Genomic DNA, 23,306 nt, shown 5'->3' with positions numbered 1-23,306 from the left:
CAAATTGACAAATTCACTTTTAAATTTGTCTCCATCTAAGATATTTCATCATCAACAATCATAAATTGCTTCTTCATAATGCTTAGGTTGTGCTTATACGTCAAAGGTTCTACATTATCAAAATTGAATTAATCCTATCTGGTTGAAAGATGCAAACCAAAACCTAAGTTTATTAAGGGGTATTTATTTTAAAAATATCAGACTCATGTATCGAAAATTTATGCCACGAACATTGTGAGATTATGTTTTTTCTCAATTCTTCTAGACATGTTTTTTGATGGTTCCTTGTGTAAGAGCGTCTACGAGAATTGAGGAAAAGCATAGTCTCACAATGTTGATTACATTTTTGTGTCTCTATTCCATTTTTTGACAAATCTATCAGTATATTAGAAGATTAGCATTCCTAATGGCATTTATGAACCAAACCCATCGCTTTGTCTCAAAGCAATGGTTAACGAATTAATCAGTTAGTAGAACAGATTCAACGACAAGTCCTTGCAATTTTGAGTTTCTATGTAAACCTCCATATAAACAACCTGGTGCAAGTGTTAAATGATGAGCTTCTTGCAAGCATATTGTGGAGATCTTCCATGAGTCCTAAATTTCATGAGATACTGATTGAATTCCAACATAGGCACATTCATAATGTTACATACTTGAAGTGCTTTGCAGTTAAGAGTTTGAACATAAAGAATACCATATAGTTCCAACTAAAAGGAAGGAACATATATTAAGTCATTTTTGGTATTTTACAGAAAGAATTCCCCCACAGTGGAAAAAGAAAGCAGGTTCCATCATCATGGGTAGCACATATAAGTATATAACCCAATCATTTGAATCTTACTAGAAAGAAAGACAATAGTTGTATATATAACCCAATCATTTAATACTTAATAATCCAATCGATCCTTGGAAGTTCAACCACATGCTGCAACAGCTCCATTTATATTCTTTGCTCCAACTGGTACTTAGCTTGCTATAGATATCAATTGGTAGTTATGAGGACAGAAAGAGTGATAAGTATGGGCTTTGAGAATATGTAAACCACCATGAGTGGAATTCCAGTTGCCATGAGGAGGATTGTTTGACCTCTACATATAAACTCCCAGCATTTCATACTTGGCTGCTCCATGAGCTTGCCCACATAGTGTCTCAACCACACTAACCATGCCAAGCTGCCCATAAAAAAACAAGAATTTATCAGTCCTTGGGTAGAGCTTATCCTTCAATTCACTAACTGGTAATTACATAAATGAAATATGGGTGGGGTTGTAAGGAGCATTAAACAAATATTAACTGATGCTTGTGTTCTAACAGTTCTATGGTACTCTGTGTTGTCATGGATATGCATCTTTCTAACAACAATAAAAAATGATACCTTTTTTTACAGCATTTCCCACTTCAAAAGGTTCTATTAATGCTCAAACCTTGTGTTCACCAAGATCAATGTGGTTATGTACTCAGTAGGGTCTACAGAATTGGAGAGGAACTATCAAGCAAATCTCCTTATTGAGCTTGTAAATGGTAGGATTCAGGCGCATCCCACAGGAAACCTCTTACTGTTGTGGGACATGTAAGAAGTTCTTATATTTGTTGTTGTTAATGATGTCAGTACCCTAGGATAGTTGGGAAATCATCTCTCTACTTTTAATCCTCTGAATATTATAAGGAGACTATAGGAGGCCATACATGGGGCAGATATGACCATGCAGAAATTGAAAGTAGGTAAAAGCTGAAACAAGTGAAGTAATCAGACTAGCTAATAACCAATGCTAATGCATTTCTAACTCCATTTAAACTGTTTAAGAGATGGACAAAAGGAAAGGAACTAAATTCACATCTTGAAAGTCCAGTCAAAATTTTTCCCAACAAAACATAAACCAACCAAATGACCAAATCTTAACTCGATATGAAATTGGACAGCTTTCTTTCCTCCTGTATGCAAGCATGTGAATCAGAGAAGCCTGGCCTTCTGTCCTGATTTGCCAAGTAAACACCCTCTCACCCCCTTTTTCTATTTTTTCATGAAGTCATCATTAGTCTGCTAGTAACATGACCCATGTCCATGCTTGTTGATTCATATTGACATTGGAAGGTTAATATAAGTTTCCTATGGTTTGCCTATATCTTGGAAGCTCTCCTCAAAGTGACTGTATTATTATTTCCTATTCATTATTGCTACTGTATTGGTTAAATGGTATTGTATGAACCTCCTATGCATATCTATTTCTTTTCCCCCAACATCTTTTGAAGGACAGCCCCACCCACCCCCAAAGGTCTAGTGAGAAGAAAAAAAAGTGAATAACAAATAAAAAATTCCCAAAAGAAATAAAAACTAGGAGACCCTGCATATGAATATTATTATGCATATCATATTTGAGATAGATAACCATGAACTGATTCATTCCTTTTTCATATCCAATATGATATGCATAACAATATTTGTTGCTGCAACCAAGTCTGCCCTAGTTCATTCTTTTTTCCTATTCTTGTATGGTAGCCAAGTGCCATTGGATGAATGAAAATGGTGTTCCTATTTTATCACTGGGTGATTCATGTGAAAAATAAAGCAAATTAAACCCTGTTGCTGGGGAAAACTGAGATCTAATTCAATTCTTTCTTTCACTGAAGAACAATAGAAGCATTAACCATTGTATTTGTTCAACCCAGCAAATGGTGAAAGATATAGAATAAACAGAATTATACTCAAGCATTTTTTACCTCTGATTTGTAGCAGTTGAACACTGATTGAAAGAAGCTTAATATCCTAACACAAGATGAGGTGAAAAACCTAACAAACAGAAAAGAAACAGATAAAACTGAAACCAACCGGAAGGTGGATATTCTTCACTACCCTTCTCTGTTCTTCACAAAAGGGCTAACAAATCATAATATTAACTCCACTAACCCCATACCAAGTTCATAGGTACTCCAGAATTAATGGAATTAAAATAAAAGAAGTTGCAAGCACCTTCCAAGAGAATCAAATTGGGGTACTGGATAATCAGGAAGAAATTATCAAACACAGTGAGACAAGGACAAACCAACTATGAACCAAGGAAGGACCTCGCAAAATCCAGCCTTTTTAAAATTATGAAGGAGGAGTTTTCGTAGCTTCACTTTTCTAAAACAATTTAGTTCAGATAACCCTCAATCAAATACCACCACAACATTAGAAAAAACAACTTTCAAGGGTTCGGGATGGGAATGCATCCTAAGAGTTATATACGAGAAAAAGCCCTCGAATCTCTTTGTAGCTTAGATAGAATCATAGAACCACACTAACTCAATCCAGAAACAGTACGGGTGTTCATATGGGAATGTTGATGGACTAAATTGGCTAAAGAAGTCCAACATCAACCAAGAAAATTTCTTAGGAATATACAATGCCAAGAAAATATAAGGAATAACAGCAAGGAGAAGAAGACAGAGATGAAGCACAGCTTGTACCTCTGATTTGCTCGAATAACTCGTTTTGTGCCTTCGGTCCAAGGCTTATGCTCCAAAACCTTTCAAGAGAAAATACATCAGATAAATAGAAGACAAAATCAGAAAAATAGAAGATGAAGAACAACACCTTCGGCAAGAAAAATCGAAGATTTTGGGGGAAAAGAAATCACCTTCGACCAACACTTTCGACAAAAAAATGTCGCTTCAAAACCAAAAGAACAAAGCACCTTCTACGAACAACTTCTCCTTCGATCCTCCGAAACTCTACGGTGAGAAGAAAAAAAAACTCAAACAAAGAAGAAGAAATGTTGAACAACAACATCAACAACAGAACTCACCTTCAAGAGTCTAGTCGAAGATTGTTCGTGTGCTTGTTGAGAGAGAAGACTATTCGAGAGAGAAGTTGCATTTCGGGCGTCTTTCGACACGTTCCGTCAAACGTGAATCCGCTCATTCAAGGATTTTTATACGCCAGGCTTCATTTCACCTCATACCCAGGACTTAACTCATTCAAGTTTTTACCCTATATTTTGAAATGGCTGGATTCATGAACTCGCCCCATGTTTTCCAACCAAACAGGAACAAAAAACCGATTCATGAATCCAGGGATTCAAATCCCTGGATTCACACAACCAAATAGCCCTACATTTGCCATGATTCGGTACTAGTAGTACTAATGGGTCCTGGTTTGGTTTCATATGAGAGGACAAGATGAGCATACACAAATTTCATCTTATGTGTGTAGGGAAGGTATCTGCAAGGTATATTTTCCCTTTTAAATTTTAATCATGTATTATTTTTGGACGGGAAAGAGATTGATTGAAGCAGAAAGGGTTGAGGCTATAGAAGAAACATCTATGATCAACGGGTGGAAAGTGGCGAAACAGTTGTGTTCACAACCAATGGGCATTCTAGGCTAGGTAATCTAATTGCTAAACTGCAGTTACTACTGTCTACTTCCTTCTAACATGATTAAAACTTTGAACGGAATAAGTAGCAAGATGCCGGATGTCCTTAAGCTACAGGGAAAATACTGAGTAATGTGGCCCTGGTAGAGGGTTTATTGCACGTTATTAGCTTTAGACAATCTGATTATAAAATCACCACCTCAAGATCCTCTTGTAGAGCATTGCCAACAGAAGCGCCAGTGCCTCACCCAGTAGAGCTGAATTGAGCTGTTGTGGTTGAGATATTATCAAACATGATGGTACAGCCATATGTATCTTAGAAGGATATTGTAAAATCCCCCGGATTTCTACCCCTTTATCCTGTGGCTTCGAAACTGAGAAAATCGGGCCTCGAGTTGACGGCAAATGTGGGTCATTCAAGTGGAGCCTGAGGGTTGGAAATGGAACCAATGTTGGTGGATGATCCTTGTGATGACTCATCAACTCTCCCAAAGTTTAATTGAAGAGAGAAGATTAATCATGATGGTGTAAAAAGGGTGATCTTGGAACGGCCATAGTTCAGTAATGGAGAATTGGATTGACGCGAATAAGGTATCAAAACGAAGAGTGTCGAAAGACCTTTCCATCAAGCCAAAGATATCCCAATTTGGACTTCATTTGGCCCCTCAACTAGGGCCGGTTGGTCGGGCCAGTTGAACGGCCGGTCGACCGCCCCCACCCTAATTCGGGGCAGAATCGGGTTTTACTCTTTAAAACCCTATTTTGAAGCTCGCTTTCACTCATACACGCATTTTATGTTGCTAGTACGAGGCTGAGGCTCAAGGAAGAGGTGAAACCAAGGGATAGGAAGGTTCATAACCATTCGGACGCATGCTGGCACCCGGATACATGATTTTCTTTTTTACTCTATCACATAGGTGACTTGATGAGAGCATTAGTCAAAATACTTGCTGCAATTCTGAATTTTAATTTTCTGGAATTTCCAGAAGTGCTGCAAGCTTGAAGATTAGAGAAGCAGAAGAGAAGTGAATTAAGGGGTATGGGTTGTAATGATAGAGTACGGTTAGGGGATTAAGGCTCTTTTTTATATCAATGTTCATTCTTTATTATGTCTACTTAAAAGAAATGAGTATAATAATTCATTTTTGCCCAAAAATAAAAAATAGTTTAGCGACTTTTGCCAAGAATAAATTATGGAATGAAAAATAAGTTTGGTATGTCAAAATAAAAAATTGTTGGAAAATGATAATGAAAATTGATATTAAAAATCCCTATTAATCAAAATATTAACAATTAATTATTTATAAGAAAAATCCGTCAAACAAAAGGCGCTGCAGCTGGAGCAAGCTAAAATTGGAAATTCACAGTCTAAATTTGTCAATTTCTCCAACATTCTCGTAGGAATGAGTATCGGTGCTCTTTAAGCCACAACATATGATGGTAACGCCTATCCGTTGTTCACCAAATTTTTATTTAAACGATTGTGATAGAAAACAAAGGACTTAATTAAACTCATTTGTTTAAACTTGAACAAATTACTTACAATGTAGTTAAACACTAATTATTAAAATATAAGGCTGTAACATATTTCAAACGTTCCTATTAAATTGAAAAAAGTGAGATGGCAAAATATTAGATAATCCATGTGTTGAATTTGAATATTGGGGCTAGAACATGATAGAATATGATCGTCTACCAAAATAAACAGGGCACTTGAAAACTATCATTCTAGGTCTCATCTGGTGCAAGACATTCACAATATCATCTCACCTCGTCCATGTGGACACATTGATCATTTACCTTTTATCAAACTATACAATAAGTGGAAATCAAAATATGTCATTAATCCTTGATCTAGTTAACAAGTTCACCAATGTCAGGCAATAGTAGAATGTATGTCTCATCATACGACTTATTTCTTTATATCAGTAACAACAGAAGTTCAATTACTAACTAAACCGAAATGAAAAAAATAATGAATATCCAACAATTGTGATCACGTAAACAACATTATTCCTTGTAGATCTTTCGTTATATCCCTGAATATCGTCATATTCATGGGTTGCCTATATATATATATAATCAATATCAGTTTATTAGCTCCCACTGAGTTCTCTTACTAAACAAGTATAAATTCTATTAAGAACAAATTATAAGATCAATTAAATTTTCCAGATTATTCTTTCTTTCCATCCTTAGCGTATTTATTCTCCAGTCAAGATTTACATGCATTACAGTCTCTTTTTTTAAATATCATTCATGATCACATCGGTAATATGTAATATCACCATAGTTTTTTCTCTCCTTGTTATATGGATGATACTTGTTTTTCTTGAAAGAATTTTATTTGTTTTTGTGAAACCCAATAGCAGATGCCTTATTGTCTTCAACCAGATTTATAGTCTTGATTATTGTCATTTTCTTATTGCTTTCTTCTTGAGCATATATGGAAACGAGGTTTTTCATGGTCTTTTTCTTTGTCTGTGCATATGGAAATGAGCATTCTACTCTTATGTGTAGCGTTATCACCATAATGCCCCCTGTCATTGTGTCACTCTATGTCCAACTTTAGGTGGGTGACCCATCTTCTTCCTAAACCTTGTTGAAAAACACCCACATTGCTAGAAACCACTTCTCCACTAGAAATCACCCACCTCCCAATTTATTTCCTCCTTCACATTTGACTATTCTCAGTTTGTCTTCCCTTTATAAGTGTGTTGAACTCAACCCTTGTTTTGCTTGATCGGTGCTCAACGGCATTGGTGAAAAATATTTAAAGTCTGATTGTTTTTTTTCAGTTGGTTCAATTTCTCTTCCTTAATAGATCTAGTAATTTCCTTGCAGATTATTTGGCAAGTGCCCATAAGCTTAAAATGTCTAAATCTTGGAGGATGTATCCACCTTCTTTTACTGTAACATGCTTTTGTTTTGGGCATGAAGTTTTCCCCTTCTCACTTTAAAGAAAATTTTCAGCTCCTTTGACTGAAAAAAAAACAAAAAAACAAAAAAACAAAGGAGGGACTCTAGGGATAACAAGTTTCAGAAAAATCAAACTTTTAAGAGAATGAAATATTTTGCGCATACATTATTGAGGTATGTTAATACAACCTAGAGGGGGTGTGATTAGGTTGTATCTAGTGGATTATCTCAAATTCTCGGTTTAATTGCAATTTCAAAGTAAATTGAAGATTTAAATGAAATTTGATACTATCAAGCAATTCCAACACAATAATTTATAGTGGTTCGACTTTACAAGTCTACGTCCACTCATCTCTTGTCCTCAAGAGAGTATTCCATTAATGAATCTCTTTCAATACAATAGGTAAAGAATCAAACCTTTACACTCTTTGTTCCGGGGCAAGAGTACCATTTACAATCTTTGTTAATCATATAGGACAAGAGTACCATTTACAATCTTTGTTAATCATATAGGGCAAGAGCACCCTTTACAATATTTGTTAATGGGCAAGAGCACCCAATACAAATTCTAATCAATTTAGACTAGAATTCAACAATCAATACAAGTATAAGAGGTGATGGATATTACCTAACAAGAAGTGTGATGCAATGAATGAATGCTTCAATAAAGACAATGCATCAATGAGAAGTCCCTATAGCCTTCAATAACTCAAACCTTGACTTCAAAAAGTTTGCTTGATAACTTTGGAATGATCTTCAAAGTTGAATAGAGTTGGTGAGCTAGTAAGCAATGCAATATCACTTGTGTAATTGCTTTTTCACTTGAGAGGGAGTAATAGCTTTGTTGGCAAGATAAAACCCCTCAAATGGGGGTGGTTGAGCTTATAAAGAAGTCCCACAATTGTTTGGCCTAACTTCCCAACGGATATAAAATTTCAGTGAAATTTTACTCCAGACGGTCGTCCGTCTCAACAAAACTAGCCGTTTGAATTTAAGTTAGGGCCAGACGGTCGTTTGTCTGGCTTAAGTAGCCCAAACGGAATTCCATCTGGCCTACTGTGAGTAAAACACAGTAGCAGCAAACTAAACGGTCGACCGTCTGGTGCATTTTTTGTTGAATCATATTGGGTCTTGGACTTGGCTTGGGTTTTTAGACTTTTTGGTCAACCCTAAACATCATATACTTCACTAACATATCCTAGGTCAGTCTAGTGACATGAGTTACATATTATACATGAATTTTCATATGCGTGTATGCGAGAGTGTCCTAAGCCCTAATTCAACCTAAGTCTTGATCTTTGACTTGATCTTGTGTAACGATCTTTGACTCGATCTTGACTTTGGTTCTTAGTCCAAGATAGCTTGACTTGACTTGAGCTTGAGTATCCAGTAAGTCTTTGGTCCGATCGCATTGCATCGAGATCCGTTTAAGTGATGAGCTGGATAATTCACAACTTAAGGGAATCATTAGTATATTGTGTTTATAATCATCAAAACCGATTGGAGGCTAATGTGGTAAATGCTGACATGACATTTTCCAACAAGGTATTTAGTTTTTCTCCGTGAGAACCTCCTAATGACGTTCAAATGAGTTATATGATTTAAATATTTATACTCTAGTCTTGGATTAGGATATTCTGCATATAAACTAAATAAAGTAATTAAAGAAAATAACTCTTATATGGTGGTATTACATGTGGTGGACAGAATTAGTATTTTATGTTTGATATTTGGGCAGAATTAGTTTTTACTGTTTTAAATCCTTTGAGTGTTCTAGTTTTTAAAATTTTTTTCCGGTTCATTTTTAGTGTTCTAGATAGTTCAACATAATAAAAGAGTATTCGAGTGGACAAATGCTTGAATGTCATTGGTCCACGTATTATCTCCCTCCCGACTCGAAACTATCCTGCCTTGGACGGTTTGCTGCAGAGAATCTACCCCAATTGAGTCCCAAATAATTCCGGTACAGTACCTGTTAGCATCTCGATCCTACGATCGGAATCCTAGGTTTTAGATTCTTCCAGTATTCAACCACGTAGAAACAGGCAAAAAGAAGATCTTCAGACACCCAGATAGAATCTAGTCGTTACGATCACAAACCACCGGAGAATCTCACCGAGTTAGTTAGTACGGAATTCAAAATTTCTCCGTAGATACTCGATTTGCCTTGTGACACGTTATCTACCCTTGGCGTGCGCATGATTTCTTTGCAATAGCTGCATACACGATCCCCGGCTGTACACGCTCCACGTGTTCTCATCCCAGCAGTCTCTTCTTAAAATGTCCACTATAACCTTGAAATGACTGTATTATCCTCTCTTTGACCTACCCAACGCTACGTGTGCCACGCAGCATATACTTAGGTTTTACGTTTCTAGACTTTAAAAAATGGCACGTGTTGGAATCCCATTGATTATAAAACGAATAAATAATATAGGGGTTTTTCTTCCGAAATTCAAAACTGAAATAGAAAATAAAAAGCCAGGTTATACGTGTATGGATTGGATGTTAACGTGCAAAAAATAAGTTACCAAAGGCACCTGTAGGACCACGTGTCGTGTTGGTAACAATATAAGATGCATCAGCACCAAAGCTAAAGCAGTAGCAAGTTAATCCCGAGAGCGTCACATAGAGACACGTGTCAATTTTCAAGCAGATGACGACACGTAGCAGCTGAGATATTTTTGAGGAACGAAAAAGATATTTTGAGAATCTGATCCGAATGCACGTGGCATACGATCTCCCACTCTCGTCCAACATCTGACAGTACTTTTGCTTATTCCATGTCATATTGTCACGTCTAGGCGGCAATTCGCTTTTCAGTACGAAGTCTATTAGATCAGATGGTCAAATCCAACACGTGTCTTATGGACCTTGCCTGAGACCAAAGCACCTAACAACCACCAAGACCGCTACACGTGGGAGACCATTACGGGTCATGTGTGTGTATATATATATATATGACCTCGGTGGCACATAATGCCGATGAAAATTTGGTGTGGGTGATCTTTCCTGTATCTCCGATATGAACGTTCATCAGAGATTTCGTCCGAATCCTGCGACGGACGAGGTTAGCGAGCCAGGCGAGTCAGGGATCTTGAACGAACGGATACTCTTGTTGGTCTTTGAATCCATCAATTGGGATCCACACGTGCTATGCCGGACAGCGTGCGTGAGTCGGAAGCTTCACGCGTTGGCGAAGCGGCTTTTATGGAGGCAGCTGTGCTTAACGCGAGCGCCGCGCATGGCGGCCACATTGGCGAACGGAGTGCCACACGGTAATCAGGTTGGAGGTGGGTGGCACGTGCTGGCCAAGCTTTTTTTCTTCTGCGGTGGTTGCGAGTCGAGCCAGTATTTCCGAGTGAACCGGGCTTTACCCGGTCACTTCGCGAAGAGTTCGAGGTTCTCAAAGACTTCCGGCCGGAGTTTCTTGACGAAGAAATGCAGAGAAGATTTGCTGTACGTGAGTGATCCTTGTGAGCACGCGATGGAAGGACATGAGGAAGATTTGGGAATTTATAGAGGGATATTTCGGGGATTTAGGACATCGAAAACTAGAGATTGTTTGATTGGACGACAAATCGAGCTTGCAAAGGATGTACGTTGTCCTTACTGTGGGGCCCGCGTTTGGAGTATGACTACTGCTAGGCTAGCACCCAAGAGTGCCTGGAGGAGGCTGGGATCCCATGATGGAGCGTTGGACTACTTCGTCTGTGTAAATGGTCACTTGCACGGTTTCTGCTGGCTTGCACCTCTCTCGGATGATGAAAATGTTGATGATGATGATGATGATCAAGCGGACGAGAATAGCGATGATGACCAAATTGGCGATTTAGATGAATGTAGACCAAGTTCGAGTTCAAGTTCGGTTGGAGAGAAGATCGAGGATCGACCCACCGTTTGATTGGTTCGGCCGTCATGAAATGGGATCTTTCTTCTTCTGTTTTTTCCCGTTTTTTCTCTCCCATTTTCCTGATGATGCAGCCGCCTTTTATTGGTGAACATCAATCATGAGGAGACAAATTTTAATTGGGGTCCCACATGCTAACACCATGGAATCTCATTATTTTCCCCCAAAATCAGCTCAACAGCATGTGGGGCCCCGCATTCCATGTCGGATTGCATACTGAGCTGTAGCAGTGACGTAGAGTACCAGGTAGTATGATGCTGACGTGGCAAATCTCTAACAGTGCTGGGCTTGTTCTGAGACGGATGGTGTACTGTAGAGGGTTGAACGGTGATCATGGAAAGTAGATTGTGTATACACTATTGTGGCTTCTACCCTGTGTCTCTTGTATTTTCTGCATTATGTTTTCCAGCTATGATTCTGTCTTTATTTTCAGAAATAAAGTGGCCTTGATAGATAGTTAAAAATGATCCTTTCGTTTTGGTATAAAAGAATTCTAACACATCCAATTTTATACGAAGCAAAACTCAATCAACCAAGAAGTGAAAATCGACCTATTCACTCATGCTCGCCACCAACTAGGCCATCCTAGCTAGGCAATTAGTGACTATGTTGATCCCTCTAACAACAAATTCAATTTTGCAATCAACTAAGTAGGTATTCAAATTCCTAATGTCTGTGACACAAGCTTCAGACTTGCTCTAGGCCTTCTTGAAGCACGTACAACATCCCTGTTCTCAGTGCAGACATTTAGCCCATTAGAATGGAACGAAATTGAGTGGGCTCAGTTATAGCCATTAGGGGCTTTCCTTCTGCATTCCTAATCACATTTCATAGGCCCATTTTCTCCTAATTTTGATCCATACTTGCATCACAGTTGCCACCGGAAGGAGGCTTAGTCTAATGCATCTGAGTTTGACTTGGGCATTTTTGGCATAATTGTTTGACATGGGCCAAGTAACCAAACTGAAAGGGGAAGTATTTGAGCTTGCTTTCCAAAACTCTAGATGGGCTTCTCTCGCCTTTGTCACCCCTTGGGTTGGTGAAGGGCTCTATCCATGAAATTTTTTGCTCATTTGCCAACCAAATATTCGGGCAAGTGAAAAGAACTATAGAACTTCCTTCCTTCTTTCTCTGGTGATGCTACTAACAATGGTAGGTTGAGGATCTAATCTTCCCATGTACGTAGGGGCCGGTAATCTCTTAACCATCCCATCAGACAAGTGGACGATTCGTTAAACTGTGAAACGTTAATTGCCATAATGTGACGTGTTTCCACTGCCAATAAAAAGTAACCCGTCTAAATAAAAGGTGTCCCAAGCAGAAATATCACAAGTACCACCTCCCCCCCGCCCCTGATCAATTTTACGGCTAGGACTAATGGGTATCTAATCCCATTTGCTACCCTTGATTTTGTCTTTGAGTGTCAATGTGGCCCAACAAAGTGCTTTTCCCGTTGGTGTTCTTTTAGATCTCTACAAATTTCACTGCTTCACCGAAAATTGTGCCCCAACAAAATATTATTCATATGCTCAATTATCTCACAACCTCTTGGATCTATAGGATCAATAGGCACTTTCCTTCTAATCAAGTTGTCAGTTGTTGGAAGCCGTTGGGCACATGCTCACCAAATGAAATACTTCACCTTGGGTAAATTATGGACCTTCCAAATGGATTTTCAAGTCTCCTCATTGATGCTATTCAATCCATGTACCCGTGAGGTTGCACGATAGGCTGTTTTGACTGAAAAGACACCATTCTTGGACGCACTCCAAACCCTACTATCATCTTGGGGAATAAACCTAGATGGATTTTCTTTATATGGGCCACATCAGTGGGGGAGAAAAGTTGGTTCAGCAGTTCCTCATATTCTATCTTCTACTTTCTTATCCCTTGAGTTCACATTAATCACATATTTTGCCATGATAAGCAGAAAGGTCACCAAATTGAAGTTGCAATAAATAATTTCAAGCGCTTAAAGGGTGAGGTTGTAGATATTTGGCTCGATTGTAATAGATTCTCAAACAATGCTTTAGGTGACTTGGGTTGGCAAAGGATTTGGTCTGAATTTGAACCACAAATATCTTAGTTTTTAGGGTTTGGGATATATGGGTCTTGTCCTTGTGTGGCACAGACAATCTCCTTTACTTATTAAGTTAGAACTTATTTCGCAGTGTAGAATGACGATTTGGATCAAGCACACGTAAGATGTTATGGCCTAATCAGTCAACATCCTCCTGAACATTGGCATGCACCCTTTCGTATATGGGTTCCAGTTTGCCTAAGCTTGCATGCCGCCAGCTGCGTTGAGCCCAACTCGACAATGTCTGGGTTAGGTTCTCAAAGTCCAACTTTGGTGCTGCACATTGACCGTGCTACGTAAGGTGGAGATCGAAACAAGGGTCGAGATTTCGATTTCAACTGTTTGTTTCAGATAAGTGGTTTAAAGAAACTATTGCAAAATGAACAGTCAAGATCAAAATCTCGACCCTTGTTTCGATCTCCACCATACACAACATGCTAATGCGTAGCACCTAAGCAATTTCTTAGGTTCTCATCGGGGCAGGGCCGAAGCTAAGATTCCACATCCAAAATGGACTGAGCTTGTTCTATTCTTATTTAGGTAGAAGCTTGGATAAATATTAAAAATTAATTAAAAATAGTTTATCCATGTTAAGGTATTTGAGTTATATTCAAATATAGGTTAGGTATTTGAGTTATACCCAATGAATGTTCTAATATAGGCCATCGGATTTAGGATCCAATAGTGTAATGGGTATTTGTCGATCGGAGAATCCAACTGATCATTGTAGAATTGTTTTATAAATACTAGTTAGAAATAACGGCGTATTCCACTAAATACTCAGGGTGTAATGTTTCAAGTAACCATGTGCCTAAACCCTAACCCCTAACAATCTATTGTTCCCCACCTCTATCTTTGTGGTCAAAACCAGTAAGGAAGGTGATCTCGGACTCCACTAATCATACTTAAGGTGGTATCAGCCTCTACCAAAAATGAAAAAAATAAAAATAAAAGATGCCATCAGCCGATTTCTCCTGGCGCTCCAGTTTTCCCTCGTGCGTTTGCCCATTAACAATAACCGGAACCCACAAAAGTGAATTCCATTGAGAGACCTTGTGAATGACTAGTGGGAATGGTGAATGTGTTTCGGAATGGAAAATAATCACTGTGTCATTGGCCTGATGCCTAGCATATTGGATAACATGATCAGAATCAGACTCACAAAAGTGTTTTGTAGGAAAATGTTTTACTTCCATTTTCTCAGGCTTTCAAAGAATTCCCTCCCAACTATATTAATCAGAACACGATAAGATCATCAGTGTGGAAGAATAACCACAGTGTGGAAGAATAACCACAACCTCCCTTCTCAGATCATCATGACAACAAAGCATGATCTATAACGTACAAAGCGAACTAGCTGATACCTAGTTAGTAGACAAGTGGAACTGCCGACGTGAACATGATATTCACCAATGACACCTAGCCCCAGCAAGTAGCCAGCCATTAAATAACCACTTCGCTAGATGACCACAGAACAAGATAGTCGTTGATCTCTCTGAAACCTTAAACCACTTGACTCTGACACCCAAGCTTTAAAAACCATTGTTTTTTTTTTTTTAACTGTATGACATAATAAGATAAACTTAATTCCTTATCCGGTTCGATGGATTATCCTAGCTTTCGGCTTCGTTTTTTACCTGCATGACAAAATAAGCTAATTCCACAATTTCTTATTAAGTCCACTATATCCTCAATTGAGTCTCAGAATTTTCATATCCATACAATATTTATGGTCTTTTAGTGGTGAACAGAATCTGGCAAGTCAGTTTTTTCCTTCTCCTTCCTTGAGAGCGATACTACACTACTACAAAACAGGCAATTGTTACATGCAAGGGCCCACCATTACATTACCCTACAATCTTTATACGGTCGCATAGATGACATGGCATTGACTCATCTATCGAATCCATGAACCTGAAATTATTATGGGGCCGACCACCTTTTCCATATTGGACCACCGGTTCAGCTGGTCTACTCGAATTTGTACAGGTGTAACAAAAGCGACCGTGAAAACACCTTCGACAAGGTATGTAGAAAAGATGTGACAGCTCGGAATAACATTGAGGCCTCAACACGCAACACATGGACATGTCACCATTAAAAATGTACGATTATGGCCACCTCATATCCAATCAATGCCCTTGTCCCCACCTCCCATGAAGTCTTTCCAATACGTGTCACTTTCAGTATGGGTTGAGTGTTGGGTCCCCCACGCACTCACTAGCCATTGTGGGCCCCACTCATTCTATCAGCGCGAGTTCTTCTTCCTCGTCGTCGGTCATTTCGGACTCAACGAAAAAGTGAAAAAATATAATAATAATAATAATAATAGTTTAATATTATCTTATTCGAGTCGCCGGCGGCGGATAAACGAATCTGTTGCAACCGTCGTTCACGGCGTCAAATCCAACTGAGCGGCATTTCACGGCGAACTTCTCGAGATTCACCGGAAAAGAAACCGTGGATAGACACTGGTTCACAGTCCTTTTGCAAGGACCGAACCACTTGTTCTGCATGTATCGGTTCTTCCTCCATGGAGGCAGAGACAGTTCTCTGCTCTTTAGAGACCTCTTCGCCGCATCCGCCATTAATCTCACAATCTGCTTCAATTCCTCTGTTCTACCGACAAAAACTTTAGGAAGCGCCAAGAGCAAACGTTCGTAGTTCACCGTCGGCCTTGCTATCTCGAACTCTCCGGCGAAATCGACGTCTACGATATATCTCTGCTGACACGCAGCGTCAGATCTGATGACATCGATGAATTCGTAGCTTCCTGTCGTGACTCCGCTGGAGCTATCCCATTTACTCTTGCAAATCGCCGCATTATAACCGGAATCCCTCAGATACGTCATTACTTTTCGCCGGAAAACGAACAAATTCGATCTCTCGCAGGCGAATGTGTTCACTGCTTTGGAAACAAGAGAGCGGAGGTGGATTCCAAACTCATCAGAATCGCCTGAATGATTAACCAAGCTCTGGATGACATCGACCGGTTCGTGAAGCGAAGAATCGCGTTCTGAATCGGATGATTCGTCGTTGTTCGTTGAGTTGAATTCTGCTTCTAAGAAGCCATGGATGAGGTCGGATAGGCAAGGCGAATGATCACTGCCGCTGCTGTCGTAACTGGTTTGGCGATTGTCTCTGCCGGAAAGGCACGCCCTTACCTTATCGTTTAGAGGATCGGTGACTCGCTTGGTTCTGACGTAAACCGCCATTGTTCACCTCAAACTGATGAAGCAGGCAGAGAGGAGAGACAGAGAAGAAAGGGTACTAATCTGAAATCAAAAGTTACGAGGAGATGAGCACATTTATACGATAAAATGGGGTTACGATTGGTATTTCAGAAAAGGAAAGTAATCATTGAAGTAATATTCGTTCAGCCGCAACGGTGTTGGTGGTTCGAAACGGAATTTACTTAAGAATATTCGTTACCGGAACGGGTTCTGTAAACCGGATATTTTTATTTTAGAGAAAGGAAATTTCTAAAAACAACTTTTCATATGAAAGTTTAAAAAGAAATCATTTCTGGGAAGCATATACGGAACGCATCGGCATTCGAGCTGTGGCATATCCAAGGGCACCAGTCTTTATTCTATCTCGAACTTTGTGATGACGTGGATGCTTAATCCGATGACATGTAAGGATTTTTGTTTGCACGTGCCTTATTTATAATTTTTTTTATACTATGAATTTCTATTATATTTCATGACTGATTAAAAAAAAAAAAACGATTTCTACACCTTAGTTTAAGGAAAATAATTATTTTTTCAGATTAAGCACATGATTAATTTTGGCTGACAAATTTTATATTAAAAATGAAACGATGAGCTTCATGTCCTAATGGTTTCATTTCCATGTCAACATTCCCCTATTTCAAGAAATTTCAATATTTTATTTTTAGAATTTAAACTATCAAAAACAATCATCTTTTTAGTTTTTAAAACACTTCCCATTGATGCAATAATTTTTTTACTGAAAAAGAAAATCAGTTTATCTACCATTTTATGAAATGGGTTCAAAATTATAATAGAAATCAGACCAATTTATCCCCATCAAATGACTATATTCTAAGAACTTGTATATATTTATGGTTAAGCTTTTTAAAATTATATTGTATCAAGAAGTACTTCATGTTGGATTTTTTAATCTCTATTTGATACTCAATCATTGAATTTATTTTTGTTGCATCATCAATCTAAAATTTAAATAGTTGATAAACTCACAGGAAGCTTGCAATAGTTGGAAGGGTGTGAAGAATTTCGATTTTTCTTATAAATTTGAACTCAAGAGAAAAAAAAAACAAAATTTTGAATTAAAATAATGGTTAAAGGTAATTGAATTTAGTAATTTAAGTCTGTGACACAAGATTCCCATATTATGTGGTTTGAATTGTTTATTCTTTCCCGACAAATTAAGAAATATGAAAATTTGATGGTTTCTATCTAAGAAAAGATGCAAAAAATTATTAAAAATCATCATTCATGATTCATGAAGATGGATTCATCTACAGAATGAAAATCTATGTAGTTTTTGAATTTGAGAAAGATGAGAAACAAGCAAAGGCATGTTGTTGATGAAGAAGGCTAAATTGCCTCATTTTACATGCACAAAGGGATGAGGATGTGGACATGATGATCACAAAAATGTAGAGAGAAAGATGACAATTCAGTACTTGGGGACCCACCATTGGAGTGGGGCCTTCAATGTGGATAGGCTTAATTGATTGAAAAGAAGACCTCTCTCTTATCTCATATGGAAACCTAAAACCATTGGTCACCACTCACTAAAATCTAGAAACCCTAATGTTGCAAAAGTAGAATTGATATGTTGCCACTTTGAGTCACTTTAATTAGTCATGTCCAGAGATTGAAGAAGCTTAAAAAGAAAGAAAGAAAAAAAAAGGAAGAGAGAGAGAGAGATTGAAGAAGGATAAGTGGTGAGAGTCACATCTCTTGTGTGGAGATGAAGGTGCTTTTATGGGTTTCTCAATTCATGTTTAAGCTAATCTAAATCACTCTGTGTCTCACTTTATTAAGTTCATCAATCATATCATCGATGAATTATGAGTCCGAATCTACTATCCTTGAAAGTGAAGGACAGTTCAACACCGTAAACAAGATGAGAGACCACTTCTAAGATACTGGCTCCCACAATTAGGAGCATGTCCAAATTCATAATTTACACCGCCGGCCATCTAAGTTGTAAGACTGACCCATGAGTTAAGAGATGGTACCCTACAAATGGATTTACATAGTGTTATGATATGTCGACATATAGATTTTTCGACAATATTTTAATTTTGTATTAATCGATTACTACATTAGGTATTATTCTTTCATGTGAATCATGTGATAAATATCGCAAAACGTTGAAGCATTTGAACTTTTGCGTGCATCTTGTGAGGTTTCATGCAAGTCAAAGAAAACAGCTATCACCTCCGAAAATTTTCAAATGCATATTAACATATGTACCATGCCATTAGCTATCTCCCCCCCCCCTCCTTTCAAGGGTGCACGTGAAAACGCTTGACTAATGACATGAGTAGAGATAGTCTAAATATGAACTCTCTTAATTTTGTATACAATCGTGATATTATAGAGTATTTCACTAGTTCATCATAAATCATGCTTTAATAGACCATGGCAAAAAGGTCCGTTGGCCTAAGTTCATTATCATGACTTGTTGAAAATGAAAAGAGGAAAAAAACAAAGTTGTTACGATACCTGTGTCGAGATAGAAAAAGAGATAAATGATCAATTTTGCGTCGTAAAACAAAATTAATACTCGTATTGAACATTGTGGAATGTAAGACCACACAGTAGTAACGAATCCCTTAGTTGGTCCCTTTACTTAGGTACCTCTACTTAGTTCTAAAGGGACTACGCACCACATTTAGATAGTACTATTTGAAAGTAGGCAAACAATAAGGGGGAAGCTTTGACATTTTTATAAAATGAAACGAACAAGGGAGGGACAACAGGAACTACTTATGGACCACAAATTAAAGAAGGTTGGAAGGAACCAAAACTTGATTGTGACTGACTCGCTAGTAACAATTTATTCTTTCTCTAACTTAAAAACTCAAATGATTTGTATTCGTTTTTGGGAATGAATTGAAATACCTTTTTCTAAAGTTTTTCTATGTATTCTCATAAATTCATGGATCAAATTTATTTGGAATCCATTTTAATTTAGTGCTCAAAGCATCTACAATAACTTGGATGGGACTAGAATTACATTCAATTGTTCTTGTTTTTTCCTCCGAAGTGACTTCTTGTTTTTGATTTTGCTGGGTTTGGTGTGAATGCATGCATTGTGGCTTAATAAGTGTTTTATATATGTGGCATAAGAACAAGAAAGCCATTTGGTGGTGTTCCCTTCTGAACAAGATCAGATCTGTGTGTCATATGAGTTATATTTCAAGGCAGGAAGAAGAAAACATAAAAGAAGACCTCAATGGATAAGTTTTGAGGAACCAATGATGATGAGAAACCTTTTTTCAATTATTTTTTTTTAAATTGAATCTAATAAATTCTTAAAATTATGCTTAAAAAAAAAAAAGACGAAATTGGGAGAAATTTTAAGAAATCATTAGATTCAATTCTCAGTTGGATTTTATTTGTGAGAGTTAGATTTGTTAACTGCCACATGTCACAATCCTAGATACAAATTACAGAGAATTGTAAGGGGTGAGAATTATAGGGAATGCAAATTCTTAAGGCCTACTCATCTCATCTGAATCGGATCTCTTTACACGTATTCTAATGTATATCATATGAAGATGAATAAAACAAAGTAATGAAGAAACAAAAATGGAAGGAAGGCATCAAAGGCATGGATGGATAAGCTCTGAGAAACCACTAACGTGGCAAATTTATCCACATTACCATTTTTTGCAATATCGGTTGAAACCTTCCTTGTTTCCTCAATTATTTTATCCACATTACCATTTTGGCAATGTTGGCTGAAAATTTTCTTGTGTTATGGACTTATGATAGAGGTTGGACCCTCCTCTAAAAAACTTGTACATGCCCTTCTCTCTAATAATGTGGATTAACAACCAAAGAGATGTAGGGTACCACATAGTCTCCAATTACACACACACACACATATATTCATTTCTCATAGAAATCACAATATCTACTTGTGTGATGTGAATATTTTGCATGTCGGTGCAAATTGGTTGTTAGTCGATTTTGGGCTGGCATAGATTCGGTTTTTCAACATCAAATCAACGCCCTTACGCTTTAATATACCCACAATGCATGATTAGGTTAAAATACCAACTTCCAATAATCACAAATATTTGGTTCTACACTTCTACTTCTACCAACCTTCAAATTACATTCACAGTTATTTCATTTCTTTCGCCTTCAGATTAAGCCATATAGGGGAGGTTGCATTTCTTTCTATTGGCTTCTTAAGGTTACCATCACGATTTTATCTCTAATGAACCTTCTTTCTCCTCTTATCCCAAGAACTAAATGTTTGTAGTTATCATCAAAAGATGTGGAACCACAAATCTCTATCTTGTAATTATTTATTTTCATTTTGTTGGACATAGAGAATATTATTATTAAGAGCAAATTGCACTGGCACCCCAAAATAGAGGCCTTAAAGCACTGGCACCCCAAAGTTACAGGTCCATAATGGCTAGGCGATGGCTTAAAAGGGATTGCAGGTGCTGGTTTAGAAGTTGCAGGGTAATTTCTGGCTAGGCGATGGCTATGGTGGTGCTGCGATCTTAAGTTGCAGGAGAGCCGTAACTAGGGTAAATACAGAGATCATAGTCATTTGTAACAATTTAATGGTGAGTACAGATTTCTTGGAGAATAGATTTTTTTTTCTCCCAGATTTTAATAAGGGTATTTTTGGAATTAAATTTTTTTTAACAGTGGGTTAACAGTTTCACTAACATAATGGACCAGTGTGTTTATTGAATTGGGGTGTCTGTGTTTTTTAAACATAAAGTGGGGTGTCAATGCTTTAAGTTCTCCATTTTGGGGTGCCAGTGCAATTTGCTCTATTATTAATCCACCAAGATTTTCATTCATCTTTTCGCATGTAGGAGTGTCTTTTTATTATCATCCATGATGGAATTGAGAAGTGCTATACAAGAAGAACAATCTTTAGACTATGACCAAAGGTGAAAGTGATGGTAACAACATCGTTATTCCATGTACATTTCAAATACGTCAAGGGAACAGTAAGATAGAGGTTGAACATATGCCCTAGTTTTACCATTTAAGCTTGATTTAAATGGGTTCAAGAAATTTATATATATGAAGTAGCCAAGTAGGATAACTGAACGTTATGGTATTGTATACTATGAAACCTTGTCTAGAATCTATATACAATGAAAAGATTTTTAGTCTTTAAAAATCCTACCTAATATGTAAGGAAGTCAATAAATTTTAAAGTGATTACTTATTGTTGTTGAGACGATTATGTCTCTCCAACTTCGCCTTTTCTTTCTATTTCTACTCTTTCTTTCTTTTTATTATAATTGTTGTTGGTTAATTACTTGTTTTCCATGTGTGGGTTGCACCTTGGAAGCCAACCTGATTCTGAATAAAATCTCTTCTAGCAATCTTCTATAAACACTTGAGATATCATCTCTAGAGCTGTTATTTTTGCTAGTCATAGAAGGAATCTATTCTAACCAGAGCTGGGTTGGATTAGATGCTTATAGCTAGGAAGTAGCTTTTGCCGATAGCTGCTCATTCACATCTTTGAATACAGCCTTTTTGTTTATATTTCAAGTCTGTGATCAAAACCTGTGGCACCACAAAGTCTCTAAATCCAACCTTTCCTCAAAACTTTACGATAAAGTTTTGCCTTATTTGCCATTATATCTAATTCTTCTTTTGGCTTCTTAAAGTAGTTTGAAAAGGATTTGTTGTGAGCAATTTTTTCAAGATCTATTCATTGTGGAATAAAATGTAAAAACATGTGTACGTATATGATCTCTAATTAATGATCTCTATAAATAGTATTGTGATGTACCTATTCAACAATTAATGAAATCTATTATGCTTCACTGTTTGTATATGATATCAACTTTTCTAGTGTTGGAAATAATATAATATTATGGCAATCATACAAAACTAATAAATGAATAAAGTCGGATCATGAGTATGGAAACTCATCTTGTTTCAGATCTCCATATCAAAAGCTTACTCACGTATATCCATCTAATGATACTTGAACAAAGTTGGCGGAGTTGAGACGTGTTGGTGTGCACACGAGTTCTAAGTGCGTTTTCACCCCTAAGGTCAATCAACCCTTTCATCGCAAATGGTGCACTCCTTAGCAATAAACTAAGGGATCCGAAAGCGATATTCAACAATTCATTGTTGACACAGTTTTAAAACAACTTCACAAAACAATGTTTACCACAAAATAAACAATCCCTTTCACCTTTATATAGGAGAGTAAAAGTAACAGTGGTTGATAAGGAAAATCAAGGTTCTTCTAATTTTGTTGTGCGATGTCAAGTTTGTAAGAAATTAGGGCATGATGCTCTTAAATGTTGGAATCGATTTGATCATTTGTATAAGGTCGGGTCTTCACCCAAATCTTTGGCAACAATGTAGATGAATGATTCTCAGGATAACATGTGGTTCCCTAATTCAGGTTTCCACAAATCATGTCACCTTTGATCTAGGAATTCTTTCCTCCCTCGTTCCTCTTTGAAGATCTTCTTCTACTACTCTTATGGTTGGTAATGGTACTCGGTTGCCTATAACCCATAAAGGATTAGGGGTTGTTTCTGTTGGTAATTCGGTCCTTCCATTACAAGATGTGTTGGTAGTTCCCAAAATTAAGAAGAATCTACTTTCTATTTCCAAATTAACAATTGATCTTGGTTGTTTAGTTGAGTTTACTGACTCTGGGTTCTCTGTTAAGGATCCTCAAACCACTGTGACTTTGGCATCAGGGAGTAAACGTGATGGCTTGTATGTGTTTGATAGTGAAGATGTTGTTACAGGTTCCCAAGCTCTTTTTTCTTCTAGATTATGTGTTGCTTTAGAGGATA

The 23,306-nt window shown here is 37.5% G+C and overlaps 2 protein-coding genes and 1 long non-coding RNA gene across 3 annotated transcripts; 1 reads left to right on the top strand and 2 right to left on the bottom strand.

Annotated features, from left to right (window-relative positions):
* Positions 1 to 42: 42 nt before the first annotated feature.
* LOC149010281 (uncharacterized) lies at positions 43 to 4,000 on the bottom strand. Its single transcript, XR_016174608.1, has 3 exons — positions 3,789 to 4,000; positions 3,451 to 3,714; positions 43 to 1,175 (listed from the first exon to the last, which is right to left on the bottom strand). It is a non-coding gene; the product is annotated as an uncharacterized LOC149010281 (long non-coding RNA).
* Positions 4,001 to 10,302: 6,302 nt separating this feature from the next.
* Positions 10,303 to 11,427, top strand: EDL3 (EID1-like 3). Its single transcript, XM_089164350.1, has one exon. It carries the CDS (start codon positions 10,303 to 10,305, stop codon positions 11,179 to 11,181), a length of 879 nt encoding a protein of 292 aa, XP_089020476.1. The 3' UTR covers positions 11,182 to 11,427.
* Positions 11,428 to 15,011: 3,584 nt separating this feature from the next.
* On the bottom strand, positions 15,012 to 16,544 carry LOC149010279 (uncharacterized). The gene has a single exon (XM_089162255.1). The coding sequence runs from the start codon at positions 16,480 to 16,482 to the stop codon at positions 15,607 to 15,609; it is 876 nt and encodes a 291-aa protein (XP_089018381.1). The 5' UTR covers positions 16,483 to 16,544; the 3' UTR covers positions 15,012 to 15,606.
* Between the last annotated feature and the right edge of the window lie 6,762 nt (positions 16,545 to 23,306).

Source organism: Hakea prostrata, chromosome 7, assembly GCF_041222555.1.
Source record: "Hakea prostrata isolate BN-2017 chromosome 7, UWA_Hpros_2, whole genome shotgun sequence".
Lineage (NCBI taxonomy): Eukaryota > Viridiplantae > Streptophyta > Magnoliopsida > Proteales > Proteaceae > Hakea > Hakea prostrata.
This window is presented reverse-complemented; position numbering and strand designations above follow the sequence as displayed.